This window comes from Rhinatrema bivittatum, chromosome 12 (assembly GCF_901001135.1).
Source record: "Rhinatrema bivittatum chromosome 12, aRhiBiv1.1, whole genome shotgun sequence".
In the NCBI taxonomy this organism is placed as follows: Eukaryota; Metazoa; Chordata; class Amphibia; order Gymnophiona; family Rhinatrematidae; genus Rhinatrema; species Rhinatrema bivittatum.
In genome coordinates, this window is record NC_042626.1 from 1,706,861 (window position 1) to 1,726,571 (window position 19,711).

At 52.2% G+C, this 19,711-nt stretch overlaps 1 protein-coding gene across 4 annotated transcripts in view; it reads left to right on the forward strand.

Moving 5' to 3' along the window:
• Positions 1-17,467, forward strand: part of FOXP4 (forkhead box P4) — an 84,783-nt gene extending 67,316 nt beyond the window's left edge. For all 4 annotated transcript variants that reach the window (XM_029572695.1, XM_029572694.1, XM_029572696.1 and 1 more), the window contains 8 exons: positions 1,035-1,100; positions 2,092-2,293; positions 2,386-2,462; positions 2,698-2,799; positions 5,316-5,437; positions 12,257-12,323; positions 14,187-14,338; positions 14,596-17,467. In XM_029572695.1, coding sequence (XP_029428555.1) covers positions 1,035-1,100; positions 2,092-2,293; positions 2,386-2,462; positions 2,698-2,799; positions 5,316-5,437; positions 12,257-12,323; positions 14,187-14,338; positions 14,596-14,740 — 933 coding nt within the window. In that variant the 3' untranslated portion in view covers positions 14,741-17,467. The remainder of the gene's footprint in view (positions 1-1,034; positions 1,101-2,091; positions 2,294-2,385; positions 2,463-2,697; positions 2,800-5,315; positions 5,438-12,256; positions 12,324-14,186; positions 14,339-14,595) is intronic.
• The last annotated feature ends 2,244 nt before the right edge of the window (positions 17,468-19,711 follow it).

Consider the following 19,711-nt stretch of genomic DNA (forward strand, 5'->3'; position numbering starts at 1 on the left):
ATAGACAGGAGTGGGAAGGGCAGACCTGGCTTTCTGATAGGGAGGGCATGATGGTGCCTTCTGATCGTATGGATGTTGGTTGAGTAAGGAGGCCGGGCTATGATGTTCAGCTCTGATTTCAGTTTATTTCACAAATATCCACTAAAGCAATTACCAGGACTAAGAGAAATGAAAGGGGGAGAGAAGAGACAGGAGGCAGAAAACTCTGTGCGCCGGGAGGAGAAGCTGCCACCCCAGCTACCAATTATAAGTTTTCAACTTGAAGCCCCTGCTGCGTTTATGCCGAAGGTGTCAGCATGGCAGGGGGAGACGTCTGCTGTAATGAGGAGGCTGGTGCAGGAGTGCGATCGTCCTCTTCAGCTTCAGCTCCCGCATCCTGCCCCTGCACTGCAGTAGGAAGCTGGGAATGCACCTGCAGCTTTCATAGCCTGGGGCAGAGAGGGCAAGAGAAGATGGCATGGGCTGATGGTGGAGGACTGAAGTTCATGTGGGGGTGAGATGTGACCATTGGGCTCACTACAGCAGCGTTTGCTGAGCGATTCTAGATTTGTTTTAAAACATTAATAGAGGACGGGGGTTACTATGAAAAGTGCAGAGTAATACAGTAACTTACTAACTCTACTTAGCTCACTTCAAACTTTCCAACTTCAGTTTCATACTCTGTGGGTGTAGAAGGGCAGGAGGAGGGTCTGGGGGTACAGGAACATCTGCTTCTAGAGTGCAGGGCCGCATTGCTCTCCAGATGTAGGATGCATTGAAAGCACGGAGGCCGATATTTAGTGCTACACAGCTGGAGAAGTAAGGACCGTGAGCAGCACTTAGCAGGACTGGTAATTATCAGGCTGGGTGGATCAGGGCAGGACTATTTATCCTGTTATCTTGAGCAGATAAATCAGAGCTAGCATACAGCAGGTCTGACTTCCAGATTCAGCTTTGAATACAGAGGCCATTAATATGCCAGGAGGGGGCCATTTGCAGATGCTGTAGCAGGGCTTGGTTACACCAGTGACACTGCTGTTTCTGCTTCCTCACAGTTGGCGAAAGAGACCGAGCGTCTTCAGGCAATGATGACCCATCTGCACATGAGGCCCTCGCAGCCCGTAAGCACCAGGGCTCAGGGTACTTGTTACAGTAAGGCCGAGTGTATGGCCCATGGACACTTTCTGTGCAGTCCAAGCTTTGCTTTTACGTTGCAGTTTGACACTCTGGGGCCAATTCAATACCATGCACTGCGCACGGCGTAAGATGCGACTGGACGTGCGTCCATAACCCTGGGTCCAGTATGGGGATAAGGATGCAAAACGCGCGTAGGTAACAGCGCTCATCACATGGAAATCCACATGGATGAGGCTGTTGGCTCACCCCCGCAACACTGCACATTTTACAGCAGCCTAGGGCTGGGTGGGCCACGCTCAAGGCCACGTTGAAAAAATCAAACCCTGTTTTCTGAGGTTCTTCCTAATATTTATTGAAAAAAAATGTGGGCGTGCAATACCCACAGGTTGCATGCTCAGGCTGTGTATCTTGTATGTGCCGGTGGCAGGAGAAAACGGGCGCTCGGAGATTGAGCCTCCATTTTCCCAGCCGGCTCTCTCTGCACCCGGTTCCGAGGGGGCGCTATGGACACACACACTGGTCCCCAGCACCCCCTCATTTTAATATTGCATGGGGAGCCTAGGAGAGGTGGCTGCTTTCTGCGCCCATTCCTTTCATCATTTCCGTCTCTGGGCTGTGGAAGACTGCGGGGAGCGGGGGGGAAGGTTTCATTTCTTCCTGGCACTGGCTGAGGTAGAGAAGGGAATGAGTTTTTCTGTCGCAGTTACTGTAACCCAAGTGATGTGTCCTGTGCCTGCCACGTGAGTCCCCCTGCTCCGGCAGCGTGCGTTTGTGTGTCTGCACGTGCCACGAGGAATAGCCGCCAGCTTCTCTCTCTGACATTACTCGTGAAATATTGATTACTTTGCCAAACAAGTCATCGGAGCCATTTCTGAAGTGCAGAGAAACTTGATCTTGTTTGTCACTTTGTGTCCTCCTCTCCCGTCCCCTTTCCCTGTGGGTTTGAGGATTTTCTCTCTTTCACTGTCTCTGTAGCTGAATCTGGTGTCGAGTGCCACACTTACCAAGACCTCTGCGGAGCCTTTCTCCGGTGGCCTGGCTCACCCCCCCACCTCCGCCACGGCTCCCATCACACCCCTAAGGCAGGGCCCATCTGTCATCAGCTCGTCCACGCTGCAGAACGTGGGATCCATTCGCAGAAGGAACGCAGACAAGTTCTGCACCCCCATCTCTTCAGGTAGAGGCATGGCCGCTGCTGCTGCTGCTGGCCTCGTCCCAGACGCTCCACTTTCACTCCATGGCTTCATCTCTTTCACTCTGCTTTTTCAGAGCTTGCACAGAACCACGAATTCTACAGAAATGCGGATGTGCGGCCCCCCTTCACCTACGCTTCGTTAATTCGGCAGGTGAGATGCTGTCTTCCTCCCTCTCAGGTACTCTCACCCTGCTGTGCTTTTTGCAGTGCAGATGGTGCCAGCTCTCGTGCCGCTGTCTTCACGGACCCCAGTGGAAATGATTAAGACGAATGGGGCAGTTCCGCAGGAGTTTTCCATTCTTGAGGCCCCAGCTTGGCCTCCAGGCTGAGCTACTTTTTAAAGTTAGATGTCATGGGTTCTCCTCCTGGTATTTGTTCTCTTACAGGCCATCCTCGAGACCCCGGACCGGCAGCTCACGCTGAACGAGATCTACAACTGGTTTACACGCATGTTTGCTTATTTCCGGAGAAACACTGCCACTTGGAAGGTGAGCACTGCAGCAGGGGACCGGACGTGTGTAATGGGAGGGGAGAGCACCCCCGCTCTGCTCACTCAGTCTGATAAGCAAGACCCCAGTCCCCACCAGGGCGTGCATTATGAAAGAGGCATAGCTTGGGAGCAGGCACCCCAGGGGGAGAAATCCTAGATGAAATGGAAGCAGAAGGACCCTCCCCCTGTCTTTTTACCTTTATCTTCTGCTTCCTTTAGGGGCTTGATCCTGGCACTGAATTGAATTGAGGGATTTATATTCCTCTACAAAATACTGCTAATATCCCAGGGTATAAAAGCCCTATCACAATATCACATGAATATTATCACTGGATAAAAGACAATTTTTTAAATCTTTTCACATTTTTTATTTTTTAAATTATTTTTAACAAAATTTGTTCTAAACGCTCCATCAACGCAACTCAGCTCCCATCAGTAAATTTGCAATATTTTTATATTTTTTTAAAGACTGCCTAGACTGCTACTTTTTTTTACCTCAAGCAGCACTAATAGCAGGATCTTTATGCCTTCTCTGGGTGCTTCTCACGCAGTCCGATGGGCTATGTCAGTGTTGGACAGATAATAGCAGTCTTTGGGTATAAAGAACCGTACCATTACATATATATATATATATATATATATATATATATATATATATATATATATTTGGTAAAATAGAATGATCAATGTTCAGGCTGAAAGGGCTTTTTTTTTTTTTTAACCAGTGAAGTGATTGCACGAGCAGCACTGAGAAAACGCATAATGATCCTGGTGTTGCTGCTGTCTGAGGCTTTCCCTTTCTAAAAATTAGCAGCCTAGCCAGTCTTGTTGATAGATAAAATTTTTAAAAATTAAAATATTACAAGTTTCCAGATGATTGAATTGCATTGGAGCATTTAGAAGAGAAATAATTTTTGTTAAAGTAATAAAAAAAATAAAAAATGTGTAAAGATTAAAAATGTTGTTTTTTTTACCCAGTGAGCATCCATGTGATATTGTGATAGGTTTTTATATTCAGCCATTCTTAAGCACAGTGGATAATATCAACATAATCCTCCTGAGCCTTCATTCACGGCGTCCCAGCATCATCTCCGAGTTCGCTGGCTTAAATGAGACACGAGAGCGTGCTTTGCCCATCACAGGCTCGGGCTTTTGGAACTCTACTGCTCACAGTCGGGAACATCTGGCTCTGAAAACGTTTTTATTCACGCCAGCATCGGAGATGGCAGATTAGCCTCTCCAGTTTCCGACTGCCAGTAATATAGCAATCCTTTCTTGCTCTCTGCAGGTGATGCCTTTTTCCACCTAGATATCCGTTATTGTCGGTCTGTTATGTTTGTTTATTTTTTTTTTGCTGTTTTTATTTTATGATTGTTTGTGGCTTTGTAACCCACCCCGGACATTCTGGAGGGTGAGAGAGAGAAATAATTTAAAATAACTAAATAAATTTGTGCCCTGCCCCGCCTTCATAGCTGACTGTGCCTGGCCAGGCTGCACAAACCACAGCTTCCTCCTGGCCTTGCCCAAAAAGCAGACGTCCTTGTGAGCGCCCTCTGCTGGAAGGGCAGTGAGCTTGCCAGGAGTCTCCCAGTCGTGCCGTGCTCTGTCTCATCGGGGTCTCTCAGGCTGGATGGGGTTAGGGGAATGACAGTGCAGGCTCTTAGCTCACAGGTATAATTCTCGCTCTGCCTCTCTTGCTGGGTGCCAGTGTCTCCTCGGTGCCGCCCCCACACACACACACTCTGTACCACGCTGACAGTTTCACTGTGTGTCCGTGGCACGTCTGGCTAAGAGCTCCCAGCCCAAAATTACCGCAGACGCCACAATGCCCTTGCTGTCTTCGTCAGCTCCTTTATTTTTGTGACCCCTGTTTGGCCTCTTAAATTGCTCTTAATGTTTTGGCGTAACAAATTAGTCCCTCATCACAAACGAGGGCTTGGAATAAGCCCCCTGTGAGGCCGTCTCTCTGAAATTGGGGTCATTCTCATTTGCAAAGCAGTGTCCTGAAGACCAGCAGCCGCTCGCTCGGCGTGATTAGCTGCTTTCTAATTCAGCTTGGGAGAGTCCAGCCTCGGCCTCCTCATGGATTAGCCACTGAATCAGAAAAATACACAGCATTTAATTAGAGGCAAATTAAAACTGCTCATGAAAGCAGACCAGTGGAGAAAAGGCTCTCAAGTAATTGCAGTTTGTGTGCCTGTCTGTCCATGTGTCTGTCTGTCTGCCAGCCCCCGTGCTCCATGTTTAGTGGAATTAGCCCTGGTTGCACTCGTTTTGCACAAGTTCCTTTTTTCCTTGCGTACCTGCAGGAGTCTCTGGCTGTCACTTTCTGTCACGCTCTCTGTTCCTCATCTGCCTCCATGTACAGAGCACCTTGCAGCTCTCATTACCTCTCAGACCCGCTGCTCCTGACTCCTCATCACTAATTCCCCATGCCCAGTCCTAGCCTGGGAGTTTGGGATGTAACGTCTGTCAGTCCTGCATGCTCATGCCGTCCTCCATTCTCACTTGCAGAATGCAGTGCGCCATAACCTCAGTCTGCACAAGTGCTTCGTGCGGGTGGAGAACGTGAAGGGCGCTGTGTGGACAGTGGATGAGCTGGAGTACCAAAAGAGAAGACCGCCAAAGATGACAGGGTGGGTGTGCAGAGCCCTGCTACTCCAATACCTTCCCCCCTTCAGTCACCAGCAGGGACAGGATTGCCTGCCACTACCTGCTCCCCATTGGCAGGGTTGCTGGTGCTCTGTTCAGGCACAGTTACCCCAGCTGCTGGGGGTGTGGGGGTGTGTGTACATGAAGGCACCGTTGGGCTGGATGTGGGGGGGGGGGTGTGTACATGAAGGCACCGTTGGGCTGGATGTGGGGGGGGGGTGTGTACATGAAGGCACCGTTGGGCTGGATGTGGGGGAGGGGGTGTGTGTACATGAAGGCACCGTTGGGCTGGATGCTGGGGGGGGGTGTGTGTACATGAAGGCACCGTTGGGCTGGATGCTGGGGACGTGGGTGTGTGTGTGTGTACATGAAGGCACCGTTGGACTCGATGCTGGGGACGTGGGTGTGTGTGTGTGTGTACATGAAGGCACCGTTGGGCTGGATGTGGGGACGGGGGGGGGTGTGTGTGTGTGTACATGAAGGCACCGTTGGGCTGGATGCTGGGGGGGGGGGGGTGTGTACATGAAGGCACCGTTGGGCTGGATGCTGGGGGGGGGGTGTGTGTACATGAAGGCACCGTTGGGCTGGATGCTGGGGGGGGGTGTGTGTACATGAAGGCACCGTTGGGCTGGATGCTGGGGGGGGGGGTGTGTACATGAAGGCACCGTTGGGCTGGATGCTGGGGGGGGGGTGTGTACATGAAGGCACCGTTGGGCTGGATGTGGGGGGGGGGGTGTGTACATGAAGGCACCATTGGGCTGGATGCTGTGGGGGGGGGTGTGTGTACATGAAGGCACCGTTGGGCTGGATGCTGGGGGGAGGGGGTGTGTGTGTGTACATGAAGGCACCGTTGGACTCGATGCTGGGGGTGTGGGTGTGTGTGTGTGTACATGAAGGCACCGTTGGGCTGGGGGTGTGGGGGTGTGTGTGTGTACATGAAGGCACCGTTGGGCTGGATGTGGGGACGGGGGGGGGGGGTGTGTGTGTGTGTACATGAAGGCACCGTTGGGCTGGATGTGGGGACGGGGGGGGTGTGTGTGTGTACATGAAGGCACCGTTGGGCTGGATGTGGGGACGGGGGTGTGTGTGTGTGTGTGTGTGTGTGTACATGAAGGCACCGTTGGGCTGGATGTGGGGACGGGGGTGTGTGTGTGTGTGTGTGTGTGTACATGAAGGCACCGTTGGGCTGGATGTGGGGACGGGTGTGTGTGTGTGTGTGTGTGTGTGTGTGTGTACATGAAGGCACCGTTGGGCTGGATGCTGGGGGGAGGGGGTGTGTGTGTGTACATGAAGGCACCGATACGCTGGATGCTGGGGTGTGTGTGTACATGAAGGCACCGTTGGGCTGGATGCTGGGGGGGGGGTGTGTGTACATGAAGGCACCGTTGGGCTGGATGCTGGGGGGGGGTGTGTGTGTACATGAAGGCACCGTTGGGCTGGATGTGGGGGAGGGGGTGTGTGTACATGAAGGCACCGTTGGGCTGGATGCTGGGGGGGGGGTGTGTACATGAAGGCACCGTTGGGCTGGATGCTGGGGGGGGGGGGTGTGTACATGAAGGCACCGTTGGGCTGGATGTGGGGGGGGGTGTGTGTACATGAAGGCACCGTTGGGCTGGATGGGGGGGGGTGTGTGTACATGAAGGCACCGTTGGGCTGGATGCTGTGGGGGGGGGGGGGTGTGTGTACATGAAGGCACTGTTGGGCTGGATGCTGGGGGGAGGGGGTGTGTGTGTGTACATGAAGGCACCGTTGGACTCGATGCTGGGGGTGTGGGTGTGTGTGTGTGTGTACATGAAGGCACCGTTGGACTCGATGCTGGGGACGTGGGTGTGTGTGTGTGTACATGAAGGCACCGTTGGGCTGGATGTGGGGACGGGGGGGGTGTGTGTGTGTGTGTACATGAAGGCACCGTTGGGCTGGATGCTGGGGGGGGGGTGTGTGTACATGAAGGCACCGTTGGGCTGGATGCTGGGGGGGGGGGTGTGTGTACATGAAGGCACCGTTGGGCTGGATGCTGGGGGGGGGGTGTGTGTACATGAAGGCACCGTTGGGCTGGATGCTGGGGGGGGGGGTGTGTGTACATGAAGGCACCGTTGGGCTGGATGCTGGGGGGGGGGGGGGGTGTGTACATGAAGGCACCGTTGGGCTGGATGTGGGGGGGGGTGTGTGTACATGAAGGCACCATTGGGCTGGATGCTGTGGGGGGGGGGTGTGTGTACATGAAGGCACCATTGGGCTGGATGCTGTGGGGGGGGGGTGTGTGTACATGAAGGCACCGTTGGGCTGGATGCTGGGGGGGGGGGGTGTGTGTGTGTACATGAAGGCACCGTTGGACTCGATGCTGGGGGTGTGGGTGTGTGTGTGTGTACATGAAGGCACCGTTGGGCTGGATGCTGGGGGTGTGGGGGTGTGTGTGTGTACATGAAGGCACCGTTGGGCTGGATGTGGGGACGTGGGTGTGTGTGTGTGTGTACATGAAGGCACCGTTGGGCTGGATGTGGGGACGGGGGGGGGGGGGTGTGTGTGTGTGTACATGAAGGCACCGTTGGGCTGGATGTGGGGACGGGGGGGTGTGTGTGTGTACATGAAGGCACCGTTGGGCTGGATGTGGGGACGGGGGTGTGTGTGTGTGTGTGTGTACATGAAGGCACCGTTGGGCTGGATGTGGGGACGGGGGTGTGTGTGTGTGTGTGTGTACATGAAGGCACCGTTGGGCTGGATGTGGGGACGGGTGTGTGTGTGTGTGTGTGTGTGTACATGAAGGCACCGTTGGGCTGGATGCTGGGGGGAGGGGGTGTGTGTGTGTACATGAAGGCACCGATACGCTGGATGCTGGGGTGTGTGTGTACATGAAGGCACCGTTGGGCTGGATGTGGGGACGGGTGTGTGTGTGTACATGAAGGCACCGTTACGCTGGATGCTGGGGTGTGTGTGTACATGGGCTGGCAGTGTACATGGGCTGGCAGTATGTAGTGTCCCTGCATATCTTCAGAGCGTCACCAGGTGGCGCTCAGGGATCAGATCCTTTTCAATCACAGAAGAAAACATTTCCATGTATTGTAGTTGCCCCAAAGCTGTGAGAGTCTCTGTTAATCCTGAGTTTTACTGATTATTTCAGTGCAGAATTTGTATATATCAGTTATGCTCTTAATGTTTTCAGGTGGTGAGTGACTGATTCTTTGGCCTCCTCGCTTGTAGCTGCAGGGAGATGGTTTGCAATGTGTGTCCTCTGTGTGTTCACTTGCATGGAACGGCCCTGGCTCCCCTTCTCTAGTTCCCCTGGGTTCTGTTCGATCGCTCTTTGGGCTGTGAACTCTCTCCTTTCAAAGACATTTGACCGTTTCCCATTCTTTGTTGTTCTTAAGGTAATAGTAAGGTTTGTTCACATTGAGCAGACGTGGTCCTACTCTCTGGGGTCTGTCCTGTGTGGAACTGATATTCTGTCAGAGCATCTTCTGAACTTCCCTGCTAGCATTACAACATCTGGCATGGTTTCTGACCTTGCTGGGGCTGGATGTTCTGGAAGACGACTTTTTAAATATCAGACTGGTGCGTTTACAGGCTCTGCTGCCTCCTTAGTGTGTGTACAGGCGGTGGCGTGGCTTTGTGTCGTAGGATGGACGGTATGGGATATACTGTTTGCAGGGAAAGGAAATCCCTAAACTAGCGTACCTGCAGTTGTGGTGGCTGCAGTCCCAGTTGTGAAGGTAAGGTTTTCCATACTGGGTCAGATCAAAGGTCCATCACTGTTTCCAACAGTGGCCAATCCAGTTTACCTAGTAGGATTCCAAGATGTTTATCCCAGAGATAAGCAGGGGGTTTACCCAAGTCCACCTTAATAATGGTCTATGAAATTTTACTCCAGGAACTTGTCTAAACCTTTTTTAAACCAACTAAACTAACAGCTTTCACCACATCCTCCGCAATCAACTCCAGAGTTTAATTATGCATTGAGTTAAATGTATCACCTAATAACTTCATTTCATGCTCCTATTCTTTGTACTCTTTGAAACAGTAAACAACTGATTGTTTACTCGTTCCACTCCACTCATTATTTTATAGACCTCTATCCTATCCTCCCTCAGCTGCCTCTCCTCCAAGCTGAACAGCCCTAACCTATTTAGTCTTTCCTCGTAAGTTGGTACTGTGAAGACTGCAGCTCTACTAGAGAAGCAGGTTATCCTCCTAATATCCAGAGGACACTTACCCCCGCCCTTCCCCTCCTAATATCCGGGGGACACTTACCCCCGCCCTTCCCCTCCTAATATCCGGGGGACACTTACCCCCGCCCTTCCCCTCCTAATATCCGGAGGACACTTACCCCCGCCCTTCCCCTCCTAATATCCGGGGGACACTTACCCCCGCCCTTCCCCTCCTAATATCCGGGGGACACTTACCCCCGCCCTTCCCCTCCTAATATCCGGGGGACACTTACCCCTGCCCTTCCCCTCCTAATATCCGGGGGACACTTACCCCCGCCCTTCCCCTCCTAATATCCGGGGGACACTTACCCCCGCCCTTCCCCTGTGGGGAGAGCGATTTCCCCTCCTAATATCCGGAGGACACTTACCCCCGCCCTTCCCCTCCTAATATCCGGGGGACACTTACCCCTGCCCTTCCCCTGTGGGGAGAGCGATTTCCCCTCCTAATATCCGGAGGACACTTGCCCCTGCCCTTCCCCTGTGGAAACAGCGATTTGCCCTGCTAAACTGCCCTAGCGCGTTGTTCCCCCCCCATGTGTAAATGTACATGGGGGTTTCCCTAGCTTGGATATTTCTCCCAGGGTTAAAGGGATGAGTTCCTGGGGGCGGTTGCTTTAGGTCAGGATTAATAGCGCAGATGTAAGCATTTGCCCCTCCTGCGCAGCTGCAGTCTCACTGGACACTTCTCTTTGGCACTTGCCTACAGAAGCAGCCACCTCCTTTGCAGCTACGCAGCCTCTGAAGGTGACGCCCAAAAGCACAAGCATAGCCCGGAGGAGTGGCAGGGCAATAGGGTCGTTGCCATGGACGCTGCGCACACTTAGCAAGGCGCCAGCATCCTGGACTCAGAGTCATTGCACCCGTCCCAGATCTGCATGGTAGGGTGCTGGTCCGTACAGGCTTCCTGCACATCCCATACTGCAGCAGCGCGGGGGAGCGGGGCCGGCCCTGTACATCCTGATTCTGCAGCCATGTTCTATGGTTTTACACTTTGCTGCAGTATGGGATGTGCAGCAGCCCGGGGGAGTGGGGCCGGCCCTGTACATCCTGATTCTGCAGCCATGTTCTATGGTTTTACACTTTGCTGCAGTATGGGATGTGCAGCAGCCCGGGGGAGTGGGGCCAGCCCTGTACATCCTGATTCTGCAGCCATGTTCTATGGTTTTACACTTTGCTGCAGTATGGGATGTGCAGCAGCCCGGGGGAGTGGGGCCGGCCCTGTACATCCTGATTCTGCAGCCATGTTCTATGGTTTTACACTTTGCTGCAGTATGGGATGTGCAGCAGCCCGGGGGAGTGGGGCCGGCCCTGTACATCCTGATTCTGCAGCCATGTTCTATGGTTTTACACTTTGCTGCAGTATGGGATGTGCAGCAGCCCCGGGGAGCGGGGCCGGCCCTGTACATCCTGATTCTGCAGCCATGTTCTATGGTTTTACACTTTGCTGCAGTATGGGATGTGCAGCAGCCCGGGGGAGTGGGGCCTGCCCTGTACATCCTGATTCTGCAGCCATGTTCTATGGTTTTACACTTTGCTGCAGTATGGGATGTGCAGCAGCCCCGGGGAGCGGGGCCGGCCCTGTACATCCTGATTCTGCAGCCATGTTCTATGGTTTTACACTTTGCTGCAGTATGGGATGTGCAGCAGCCGGGGGAGAGGGGGCCGGCCCTGTACATCCTGATTCTGCAGCCATGTTCTATGGTTTTACACTTTGCTGCAGTATGGGATGTGCAGCAGCCCGGGGGAGAGGGGCCGGCCCTGTACATCCTGATTCTGCAGCCATGTTCTATGGTTTTACACTTTGCTGCAGTATGGGATGTGCAGCAGCCCCGGGGGAGCGGGGCCGGCCCTGTACATCCTGATTCTGCAGCCATGTTCTATGGTTTTACACTTTGCTGCAGTATGGGATGTGCAGCAGCCCGGGGGAGAGGGGCCGGCCCTGTACATCCTGATTCTGCAGCCATGTTCTATGGTTTTACACTTTGCTGCAGTATGGGATGTGCAGCAGCCCCGGGGAGCGGGGCCGGCCCTGTACATCCTGATTCTGCAGCCATGTTCTATGGTTTTACACTTTGCTGCAGTATGGGATGTGCAGCAGCCCCGGGGAGCGGGGCCGGCCCTGTACATCCTGATTCTGCAGCCATGTTCTATGGTTTTACACTTTGCTGCAGAGCTCTGGGCACTTCCCACTGTTGGGCAAGAATAATCAACTTCCAACTTCAGCCTGTACAGCATCCATAACCATCAAAGATGCAACATAACTTAACTTAACTTAACATAACTTAACATATGTTAAGTTATGTTAAGTTATGTTAAGTTAACATAACTTAACATAAACAATCCGCGTCTGGAACGTGTACAAATGCTGCTTGCAGCTATCAGGAGAGACTTTGTCTTTTGGGGGGTCTCTGTCCATGGACCCTACCACCCCCTCAATGGGCGAGTACATTTCTGTAAGTGAGCGCTGGGGGGAGTGGGGAGGGCGGGGGCTTCTGTGGGGACCTTGTTTTAACATGTTTTGTGTCCTGTTTCATCTTGGGCTGGAGGAGGGGTCTGCAGGAGACAGATAAATTAGGTTTTTTTTTTTGTTTTATTTTCTAGGAGTCCAACGTTAGTTAAAAATATGATTTCTGGGCTTGGCTATGGAGCACTAAACGCCAGTTACCAGGTAAGAGCCACGAGAGGGCCCTGTCCCTGCTGAGCATGAGAGAGTTCCCCTCGCTGCAGGGGGTGATCCTGTCTGGGGCCAGGGCACAGCCAATGAGGACGTAGGAGGGAAAGTGAGAGTTTGCAGAGGGCTCCAGGGGCGAGGCAGACTTCAGTGCTGGGAAAAATCATGCAAACTCTTCTAAAGAATAAAATCACTGAGCGTAGAGAGAGACCTGGCTTAGTGGGACACAGCCAGCATGGATTTACCCAAGGCAAGTCCTGCCTTACATTTTTGTGAAGGGCTTAATAAACACCCTGGCTAAAGGTGAATCAGCAGATGGGGGGAGTATTTGGATTTTCACAAACCTGTAAGAAAACTAAAAAGTCATGGGGGCTGCTTACCCTGTAATAATGTTGCCAGCAGTAATTTTGATATGGGTTTGATTACCATTACTACCCTTATAACCTGCACAGAGCAGCAGTTACTCCCATAAGGAACTTACTGGGCAGACTGGATACACCATTTAGTCTTTTTCTGCCTTATTACTATGTTAAATAAGAGGCAATATCCTTTCGTGGATTGCAAACTGGTTAAAAGACAGGAAACAGAGAGTAGGATTAAATGGTCAATTTTCTCAGTGGAAGGGAGTGGACAGTGGAGTGCCTCAGGGATCTGTACTTGGACTGGTGCTTTTAATATATTTATAAATGATCTGGAAAGGAATACGAGGAGTGAGGTTATCAAATTTGCAGATGACACAAAATTGTTCAGAGTAGTTAAATCACAAGCAGATTGTGATAAATTGCAGGAGGACCTTGCGAGACTGGAAGATTGGGCATCCAAATGGCAGATGAAATTTAATGTGGATAAGTGCAAGGTGTTGCATATAGGAAAAAATAACCCTTGCTATAGTTACACAATGTTGGGCTCCATATAAGGTGCTACAACCCAAGAAAGAGATCTAGGTGTCATAGTGGATAACACATTGAAATCGTCGGCTCAGTGTGCTGTGGCAGTCAAAAAAGCAAACAGAATGTTGGGAATTATTAGAAAGGGAATGGTGAATAAAACGGAAAATGTCATAATGCCTCTGTATCGCTCCATGGTGAGACCGCACCTTGAATACTGTGTACAATTCTGGTCGCTGCATCTCAAAAAAGATATAATTGCGATGGAGAAGGTACAGAGAAGGGCAACCAAAATGATAAGGGGAATGGAACAGCTCCTCTATGAGGAAAGACTAAAGAGGTTAGGACTTTTCAGCTTGGAGAAGAGACGGCTGAGGGGGGATATGATAGAGGTCTTTAAGATCATGAGAGGTCTAGAACGGGTAAAAGTGGACTAGGGGGCATTCCATGGAGTTAGCAAGTAGCACATTTAAATCAAATTGGAGAAATTTCTTTTTCACTTAATGCAGGATGCTGGGCTTCATGGACCCTTGGTCTGACCCAGTATGGCATCGCTTATATTTAAGCTCTAGAATTCATTGCCAGAGGAAGTGCTTAAGGCAATTAGTGTAGCTGGGTTTACAAAAGATTTGGACAAGTTCCTGGGCGAGAAGTCCATAAACTGCTATAAATCAATAGGGAATAGCCACTGCTATTAATTGCAGCAGTAGCCTGGGATCTTCTTGGTGTTTGGGTAATTGCCAGGTTCTTATGGCCTGGATTGGCCACTGTTTGTCACAGGATGCTGGGCTTGCTGGACCCTTGGTCTGACCATTTTATATGTTTTAATCTACTCTTGTGGGGCGGGGGATGCTGGTTATTACATGGTCAGGAGAGTCACCCTCCACTCTTCAGTCATAGTGGTGCCCCCTGAAAGCTGGCTTATGTGTTTGTGGGTGGCCTCACCCCTTGACCCTTCTGTTTTTCCTGGCAGGCGGCATTGGCAGAAAGTAACTTTCCCCTGCTGATGAATACGAACTCAGGCAGCAGCAGTGGCCTGCACGTGGCTCACGACGACGTGAGCAGCACCGTGGAACAGGTGACCAGCAACGGCAGCCCTCCCCACCCTTCACCACAGCAGTACAGGTACGAGGTGCCTGCACGTGTGTAACTGGCTCAGGACTTTGGAGGAGCAGTTAGCAGGAGGGGAGAGGCCCTGCACGCTGTTCTGACTCCTCCAGTGCCTGGTTAGGGGGTGGGAGGAGAGTGGCTGTGATGTGTGCTCTGTCCTTACTTGCACTCACGCTCACACTCACCTGCTTACACTTACTATAGGTGGGGGATGGACCATTCAGTCAGAGTTTAATTGACATTAACAATTTCTTTCCCTGACCCTTTGTCAGCCATCAAGTGTATGTAAAGGAAGAACCAGCTGAGGCTGAGGAAGATGCCAGCCCGCTGTCTCTTATGGGAACCAGTAATCAAAATGTGGTGATTGCGGATGAGCAGGACCTGGAGGAGGAGCTGCCCATGGAAGATTTGGCTTAAGTCTTCCGTTTCACTTCCCTACTCCAGCACTTCGACTGAAGCCAAAATGCCAGCTGGTCGTTTCCTGCCACTTCCACCCCAGCTGGCTACAGACTTCACACTGACCTCTAGTGCAGATGGACACAGGGGCCACTGGGGACCTGGCCTGCAGTGGGAGAGTGAGCAGCACGGACTCTCTGCTGCTCACAACTGCATTTCTTTCCATCCTGATGCTGGATTTTTTTCTATTACTATGATTACTGACTCAACGACCCCTCGGACAAGATGTGGTTTGCTCTGTGCTTTTCCCAGCCCTGGGCGTGTTTCTCCGTCACAGTCTGTGTATCAGACGAGCTCCTTCCTTTGTGTTAAGGCCACTGTGGCTAATCTCGCCTCCATTCCTCCACCCTCACAAGGCAGCCTGCAGGGGAGAGGGAGGAGGGTTGGTCTTGGCTAAGATTTGGGCTCACGCCGCTGTGCCAGGAGCACTCAGTGGGTACAGGATGGCTGCTGATGCCAGTGGCTCTGCGACTGTATCTTCAGATGGTTTCACCTCTTCCTTCCAGCAGCAGGTGCAGGGGTGAATGCTGCTGGCCCGGTCAGTAACTGCGCTTACAGCCCCTCTGCCCATGGCCGCCTCCTGATATAGAGATGAACAAAGCCAACAACGTTTAAGGAAAGGTTAGAGCCAAGGTGTATGGGAGCTGCCTTCAGTAGCTGCAGTTTGGCTGGGCTGGGGTCCAGGTGGTCCTCTGCTCTGTTCAAAGGTGAAGAGCAGTGGCCACTCCTGCACTGGCCTATGGCAGTAGGGTCAGGTCACCAGAATCTGGAGCGCACTGGTCCCTGCATGGTTTTATTCCTCTATCACCTAATGTTGTGTTATGTCCTAGGTCATAATGTGAATCGGTCCAGCCCTCCTCTGTACCATTCCTCGAGGCGGCTGCTGCTGCTGCGGTACCGGGATGCCTCACTGATAGCTGGGTCCAGGCCAGCACTGTTAGTTTGCTGTAATAGAGATGAAGGTGGCTGTAGGAGTGGGAAGGCCTGTGTGCTGCTGCAGCCGTGGCACTTCCTTCCCTGGAAGGAAGGTGGGGGGAGGGTGCAAGCTCTGAGACATGCAGAAATGAGGTCTGTGCATGCACTGCGCGTGTGGGTGCCGCTAGGAAATTAGGGCTTGGCCCTGCTGTCACCCTGCCTTAGATGAGTGAGACTTGAGGAAACCTGTGGGACATCAGCTACACTCCCTCAATTCCTGGGCCCGTTCATCTGGTCTTCCTCTTTCATTAAGCGCACAGGCAACAAGCCATGCTCTGCCCGTGTGAGGTGAGAGCAGGATCTTTGTCTTGTGTGACTTGTTACACGTCTGACCGCCTCTGGGCCCTGAGACCCAGCTGAGAGAGTACAATGAGGGCAGAGTGAGCTGCGTGTCTGCCTCCTAAGACCATGAGCTGCCCCTAGCACAGCTGCCTGACCGATGCCCGTCCTCTGCGCTCTGTGAGGAGGGAGCCGGTGCAATGGGGATGGAGCAAATCAGGGATACGTGTAGCCAAGGGCGTGGGCGCTACTAGCAGGTAAGTCTTTATTCTCGTATTGCCTGCTGGCTCCAGGGTTTCAGGACAGGGTGAGCTGCAGGCTCAGGCATTGCTAGTGCACTTTCTAAGAAAAGCCATGGCCTCTAAAAGCAGCATTGGCTCAGCCTCTCCTGAAGAGCTGGAGCAGAGCTTCGTGCTAAGCTGCCAGCAGCGGGTGCAGCCTTTTCCAGACGGCAGCAGGGCCTGCCAGCAGTGCACTGCTCCTGGAGACCCAGTAACTTGCAGAGCTGTAGCAGGCGTCCAGCTAACAAAGTCCTCCTTTAATCTGCCACCATGGGGCCATTAAATGTCCTAGCAAAGCCAGATTTCTGTCAAAATACTGAGAAACCTGTCTGCTTTCTGCTGCTAGCGTGCAGGATAGTGGCGGTGGTCCCTGCAGAGCTCAGAGGTTATGAGTTGGCATCTTTTGTTTGGGGGTCATTTCTGCTTATTTTGCCCTGTGAAGGAAGCCGGGCTCCGTGCAGGCAGCACACAGAGGGACAGGTGGCCAGCGCTGGAGTGAGAAAGTGATGGTGGCTGATGGTCTCATCCCTCAGGAGCTGCCCCCACATGGGAGCTCAGACCAGATGGGGGGGGGGGGGGGGGTGCTCGTAGAGAGATGCAGGTTTTTTGGCCCAGATCTTGGAGGGTGGGAGGAGGAGTTGACAGCTGTGGGCTGGTGGCGGTGCTTTCATGTGCTGGAGGATTAGTGGCCAGAGAAGTTGATCCTAGTCCCAGGCCTGAGCTGATGGGAGGGGAGATCTTCTTCGGATCCGGGATTAACTCTGCTGAAGAGAATTCCCCGAGCTATATTTCAGCTCTTCCCATTCTCACTGGGGTTTGGACTTTGGTGGTGTTCTTATACTGTCAAGACCACTGGCTAGGCCCATGTGAGAGCAGGATTTTTGCTTGCCCCGGTAGAGACTGCCTGGGTGTGTAATGCCCCAGCTGCTGCCCCTGCCAGGCCCTGAGCGGCTGCAGCATTTGTGAGTTCTTGGAGGAGGTTGGGGGGAAGGGGAGAGAGGAGGGGGATCTTCGTGACCCAGTGCTGTATAAAGCTGTCTTGTTTGTATTCTGACTGTCTGTCTGTCTCTCTGGCAGACGATAAATCCTTGTACAGTAGATGCTAGGTGCATGATGTAATCTGTATGCAATAAAAGGAGTACTTAAGACACTGCTACTGCCTCTGTTGCTTGAAGATACTCAGGTTTGGCCTTTGCTGTTAGTCCCAATGAGCGCCCAGTGGCCGGCAGGCACAGCTGCCCATTCCATGCCAGTGGGTGCGTAACTATGCCAGCTCTGAAATAAGGAAACTGGCATCTCTCACAAACTCTTAGCTAGAACGTCCTCTACTCCATGGGTGGGCAGAAAGCTTCCTGGACTATCATGGGCTGAACTGTTGCTGTTAACAGCACTTTCAGAGGACTCTGCGATGAGAAATAATTGCAGGCCTCACGTTAGAAGTGGCCCCTTCTCAGTGACAAGACAGGAACCGGCTTCTCACCTGTCGTCTCAAACAGCCCAACTCATTCAGCCAAACCTGCCCCGTTCCCTCCAGCCCCTCAAGCACCCCATGCTCGCCATTGCATTGCTCAGTTGGGTAATGCAGCCCCTGCCTCCACTGCTTCCCTCTCGTTTGGGGAAGGGGTTTACTGCTGCTCCCAGGGCCTTTCATTCCATTTTGATTCTTTAACCTGTGTAACTCAGCAGGGCTCTGCCTGCATCTGAATGTGCTGGGCCTGTAGTATCATGATTGAGTATCATCCACCTCTCCTGGGCGCCCGAGTTCATAATAAAATTAGCTGCCATGGTAGAAAGAAGGCACAAAGGCAAACTGTGCGTCCCTAACAGCTCCTGGGTATCGGCTGCCAGTGCAGGGTAAGAAACAGACGCTCAGTATGAAAATCTGTTTCCTCCCACTGCCGGCACCGTATAAACCCAGGGCCTGCACTCTGTATATTTTGGGTGAATATTTTTTTTAAACTGATTAGACTTCTGTGGTCCCTCCTCCTTAGTATCATAACGATACTGCTGGACGGGATTTGGGATTTGTTTTTACAATGAACCCTAGAGCTCAGCAGACCTGGGCTGACAAAGTTTGCCTCGTTGCAAGGGTGCATTGCCCACATGGGAAACGTTTTGCATCATCTATAGGTGATGAGCGCTATCAGCTACGCACTGCCCTAATCCACGTTTTGCATGGGTTTATGGGCGCGCGTCCAATCGCATGTAAGCCATGCACTAGCTGCAGTGCCCGGTATTGTATCCGCCTGAATGTGTTTATCATCATTTCTGAGACCAGCTGTATCTCCTTCAAGTCTGAGAGCTGAGCGACCCGTTTACTAGATCCCTGGAAACGGGAGAGGTGCCATAGGACTGGAGGAGAGCGGTGCTGGTCCCGCTTCACAAGGATGGGGGCAGAGAGGAGGCTGAAACTACAGGCAGGTTAGCCTCACCTCGGTGGTGGGAAAATTAATGGAGACTCTGCAGAAGGAAAGGAGAGGGAACTATCTACAATCAAGACTGGTTATGGACCTGAGGCAGCTTGTGACCAACTAACCTGATCAATTTTTTGGATTGGGTGGATTTCAGCAGAGCATGGGAGGCCTATGAATAAAATTAGAAGGCTGGGCATGAGTAGAAGAGAGGGTAGAGGAATGGAAGTCACTCTGAGGAAAGAAAGGTAATTAGTGGAGTGTCCCAGGGATTGGTTCTGGGGTCAGGTCTGTTCAATGTCTTTATGAGTGATTATAGAGAGATTAAAAGGTAAAAGTTGTCTTTTTGCAGATGATGTTAAGTTCTGCAACAGAGTGGACATCTCTGAAGAGGTAGAGAGAATGAGAAGTGACCTGAGGAAGCTCAAGGCGTGGTTGAAGGTTAGGTAGTTAGGATTCCTTGCTACAACGTGCAGAGTCGTGCAGCTGGGGTACATGAGATAGGGGACAAGACTGATGTGATAGACTGGGACATGCTGATGGTGTTTGAGATGAAGATAGCAAGGTAAGAGGGATGCATGGAGAAGAGTATAACAAGGAGCTGCTAGTGCCCCTGTACAGGTCACTGGAGAAGCCTGGCTTCAGTGCTGAAGAGCTCATCTCAAAAACAATAGAGCTAGGATGGAGTGGCGTCTACAGTGGAAGAGATATGAGAGGAGATTGGAGGATCTAAATATGTATTCCCTGGGGGCATGAAGGTAACTTGCACAGTCACTACCACCATTAACAGAAGGCACGGGGGTAACCTGCATGGAGCGGCAGTCAGTGCCACCATTAACAGAAAGCAGGGGGTAACCTGCATGGAGCGGCAGTCGCTGCCGCCGTGAACGGAATGCACGGGGGTAACCTGCATGGAGTGGCAGTCGCTGCTGCCGTGAACGGAAGGCACGGGGGTAACCTGCATGGAGCGGCAGTCGCTGCAGCCG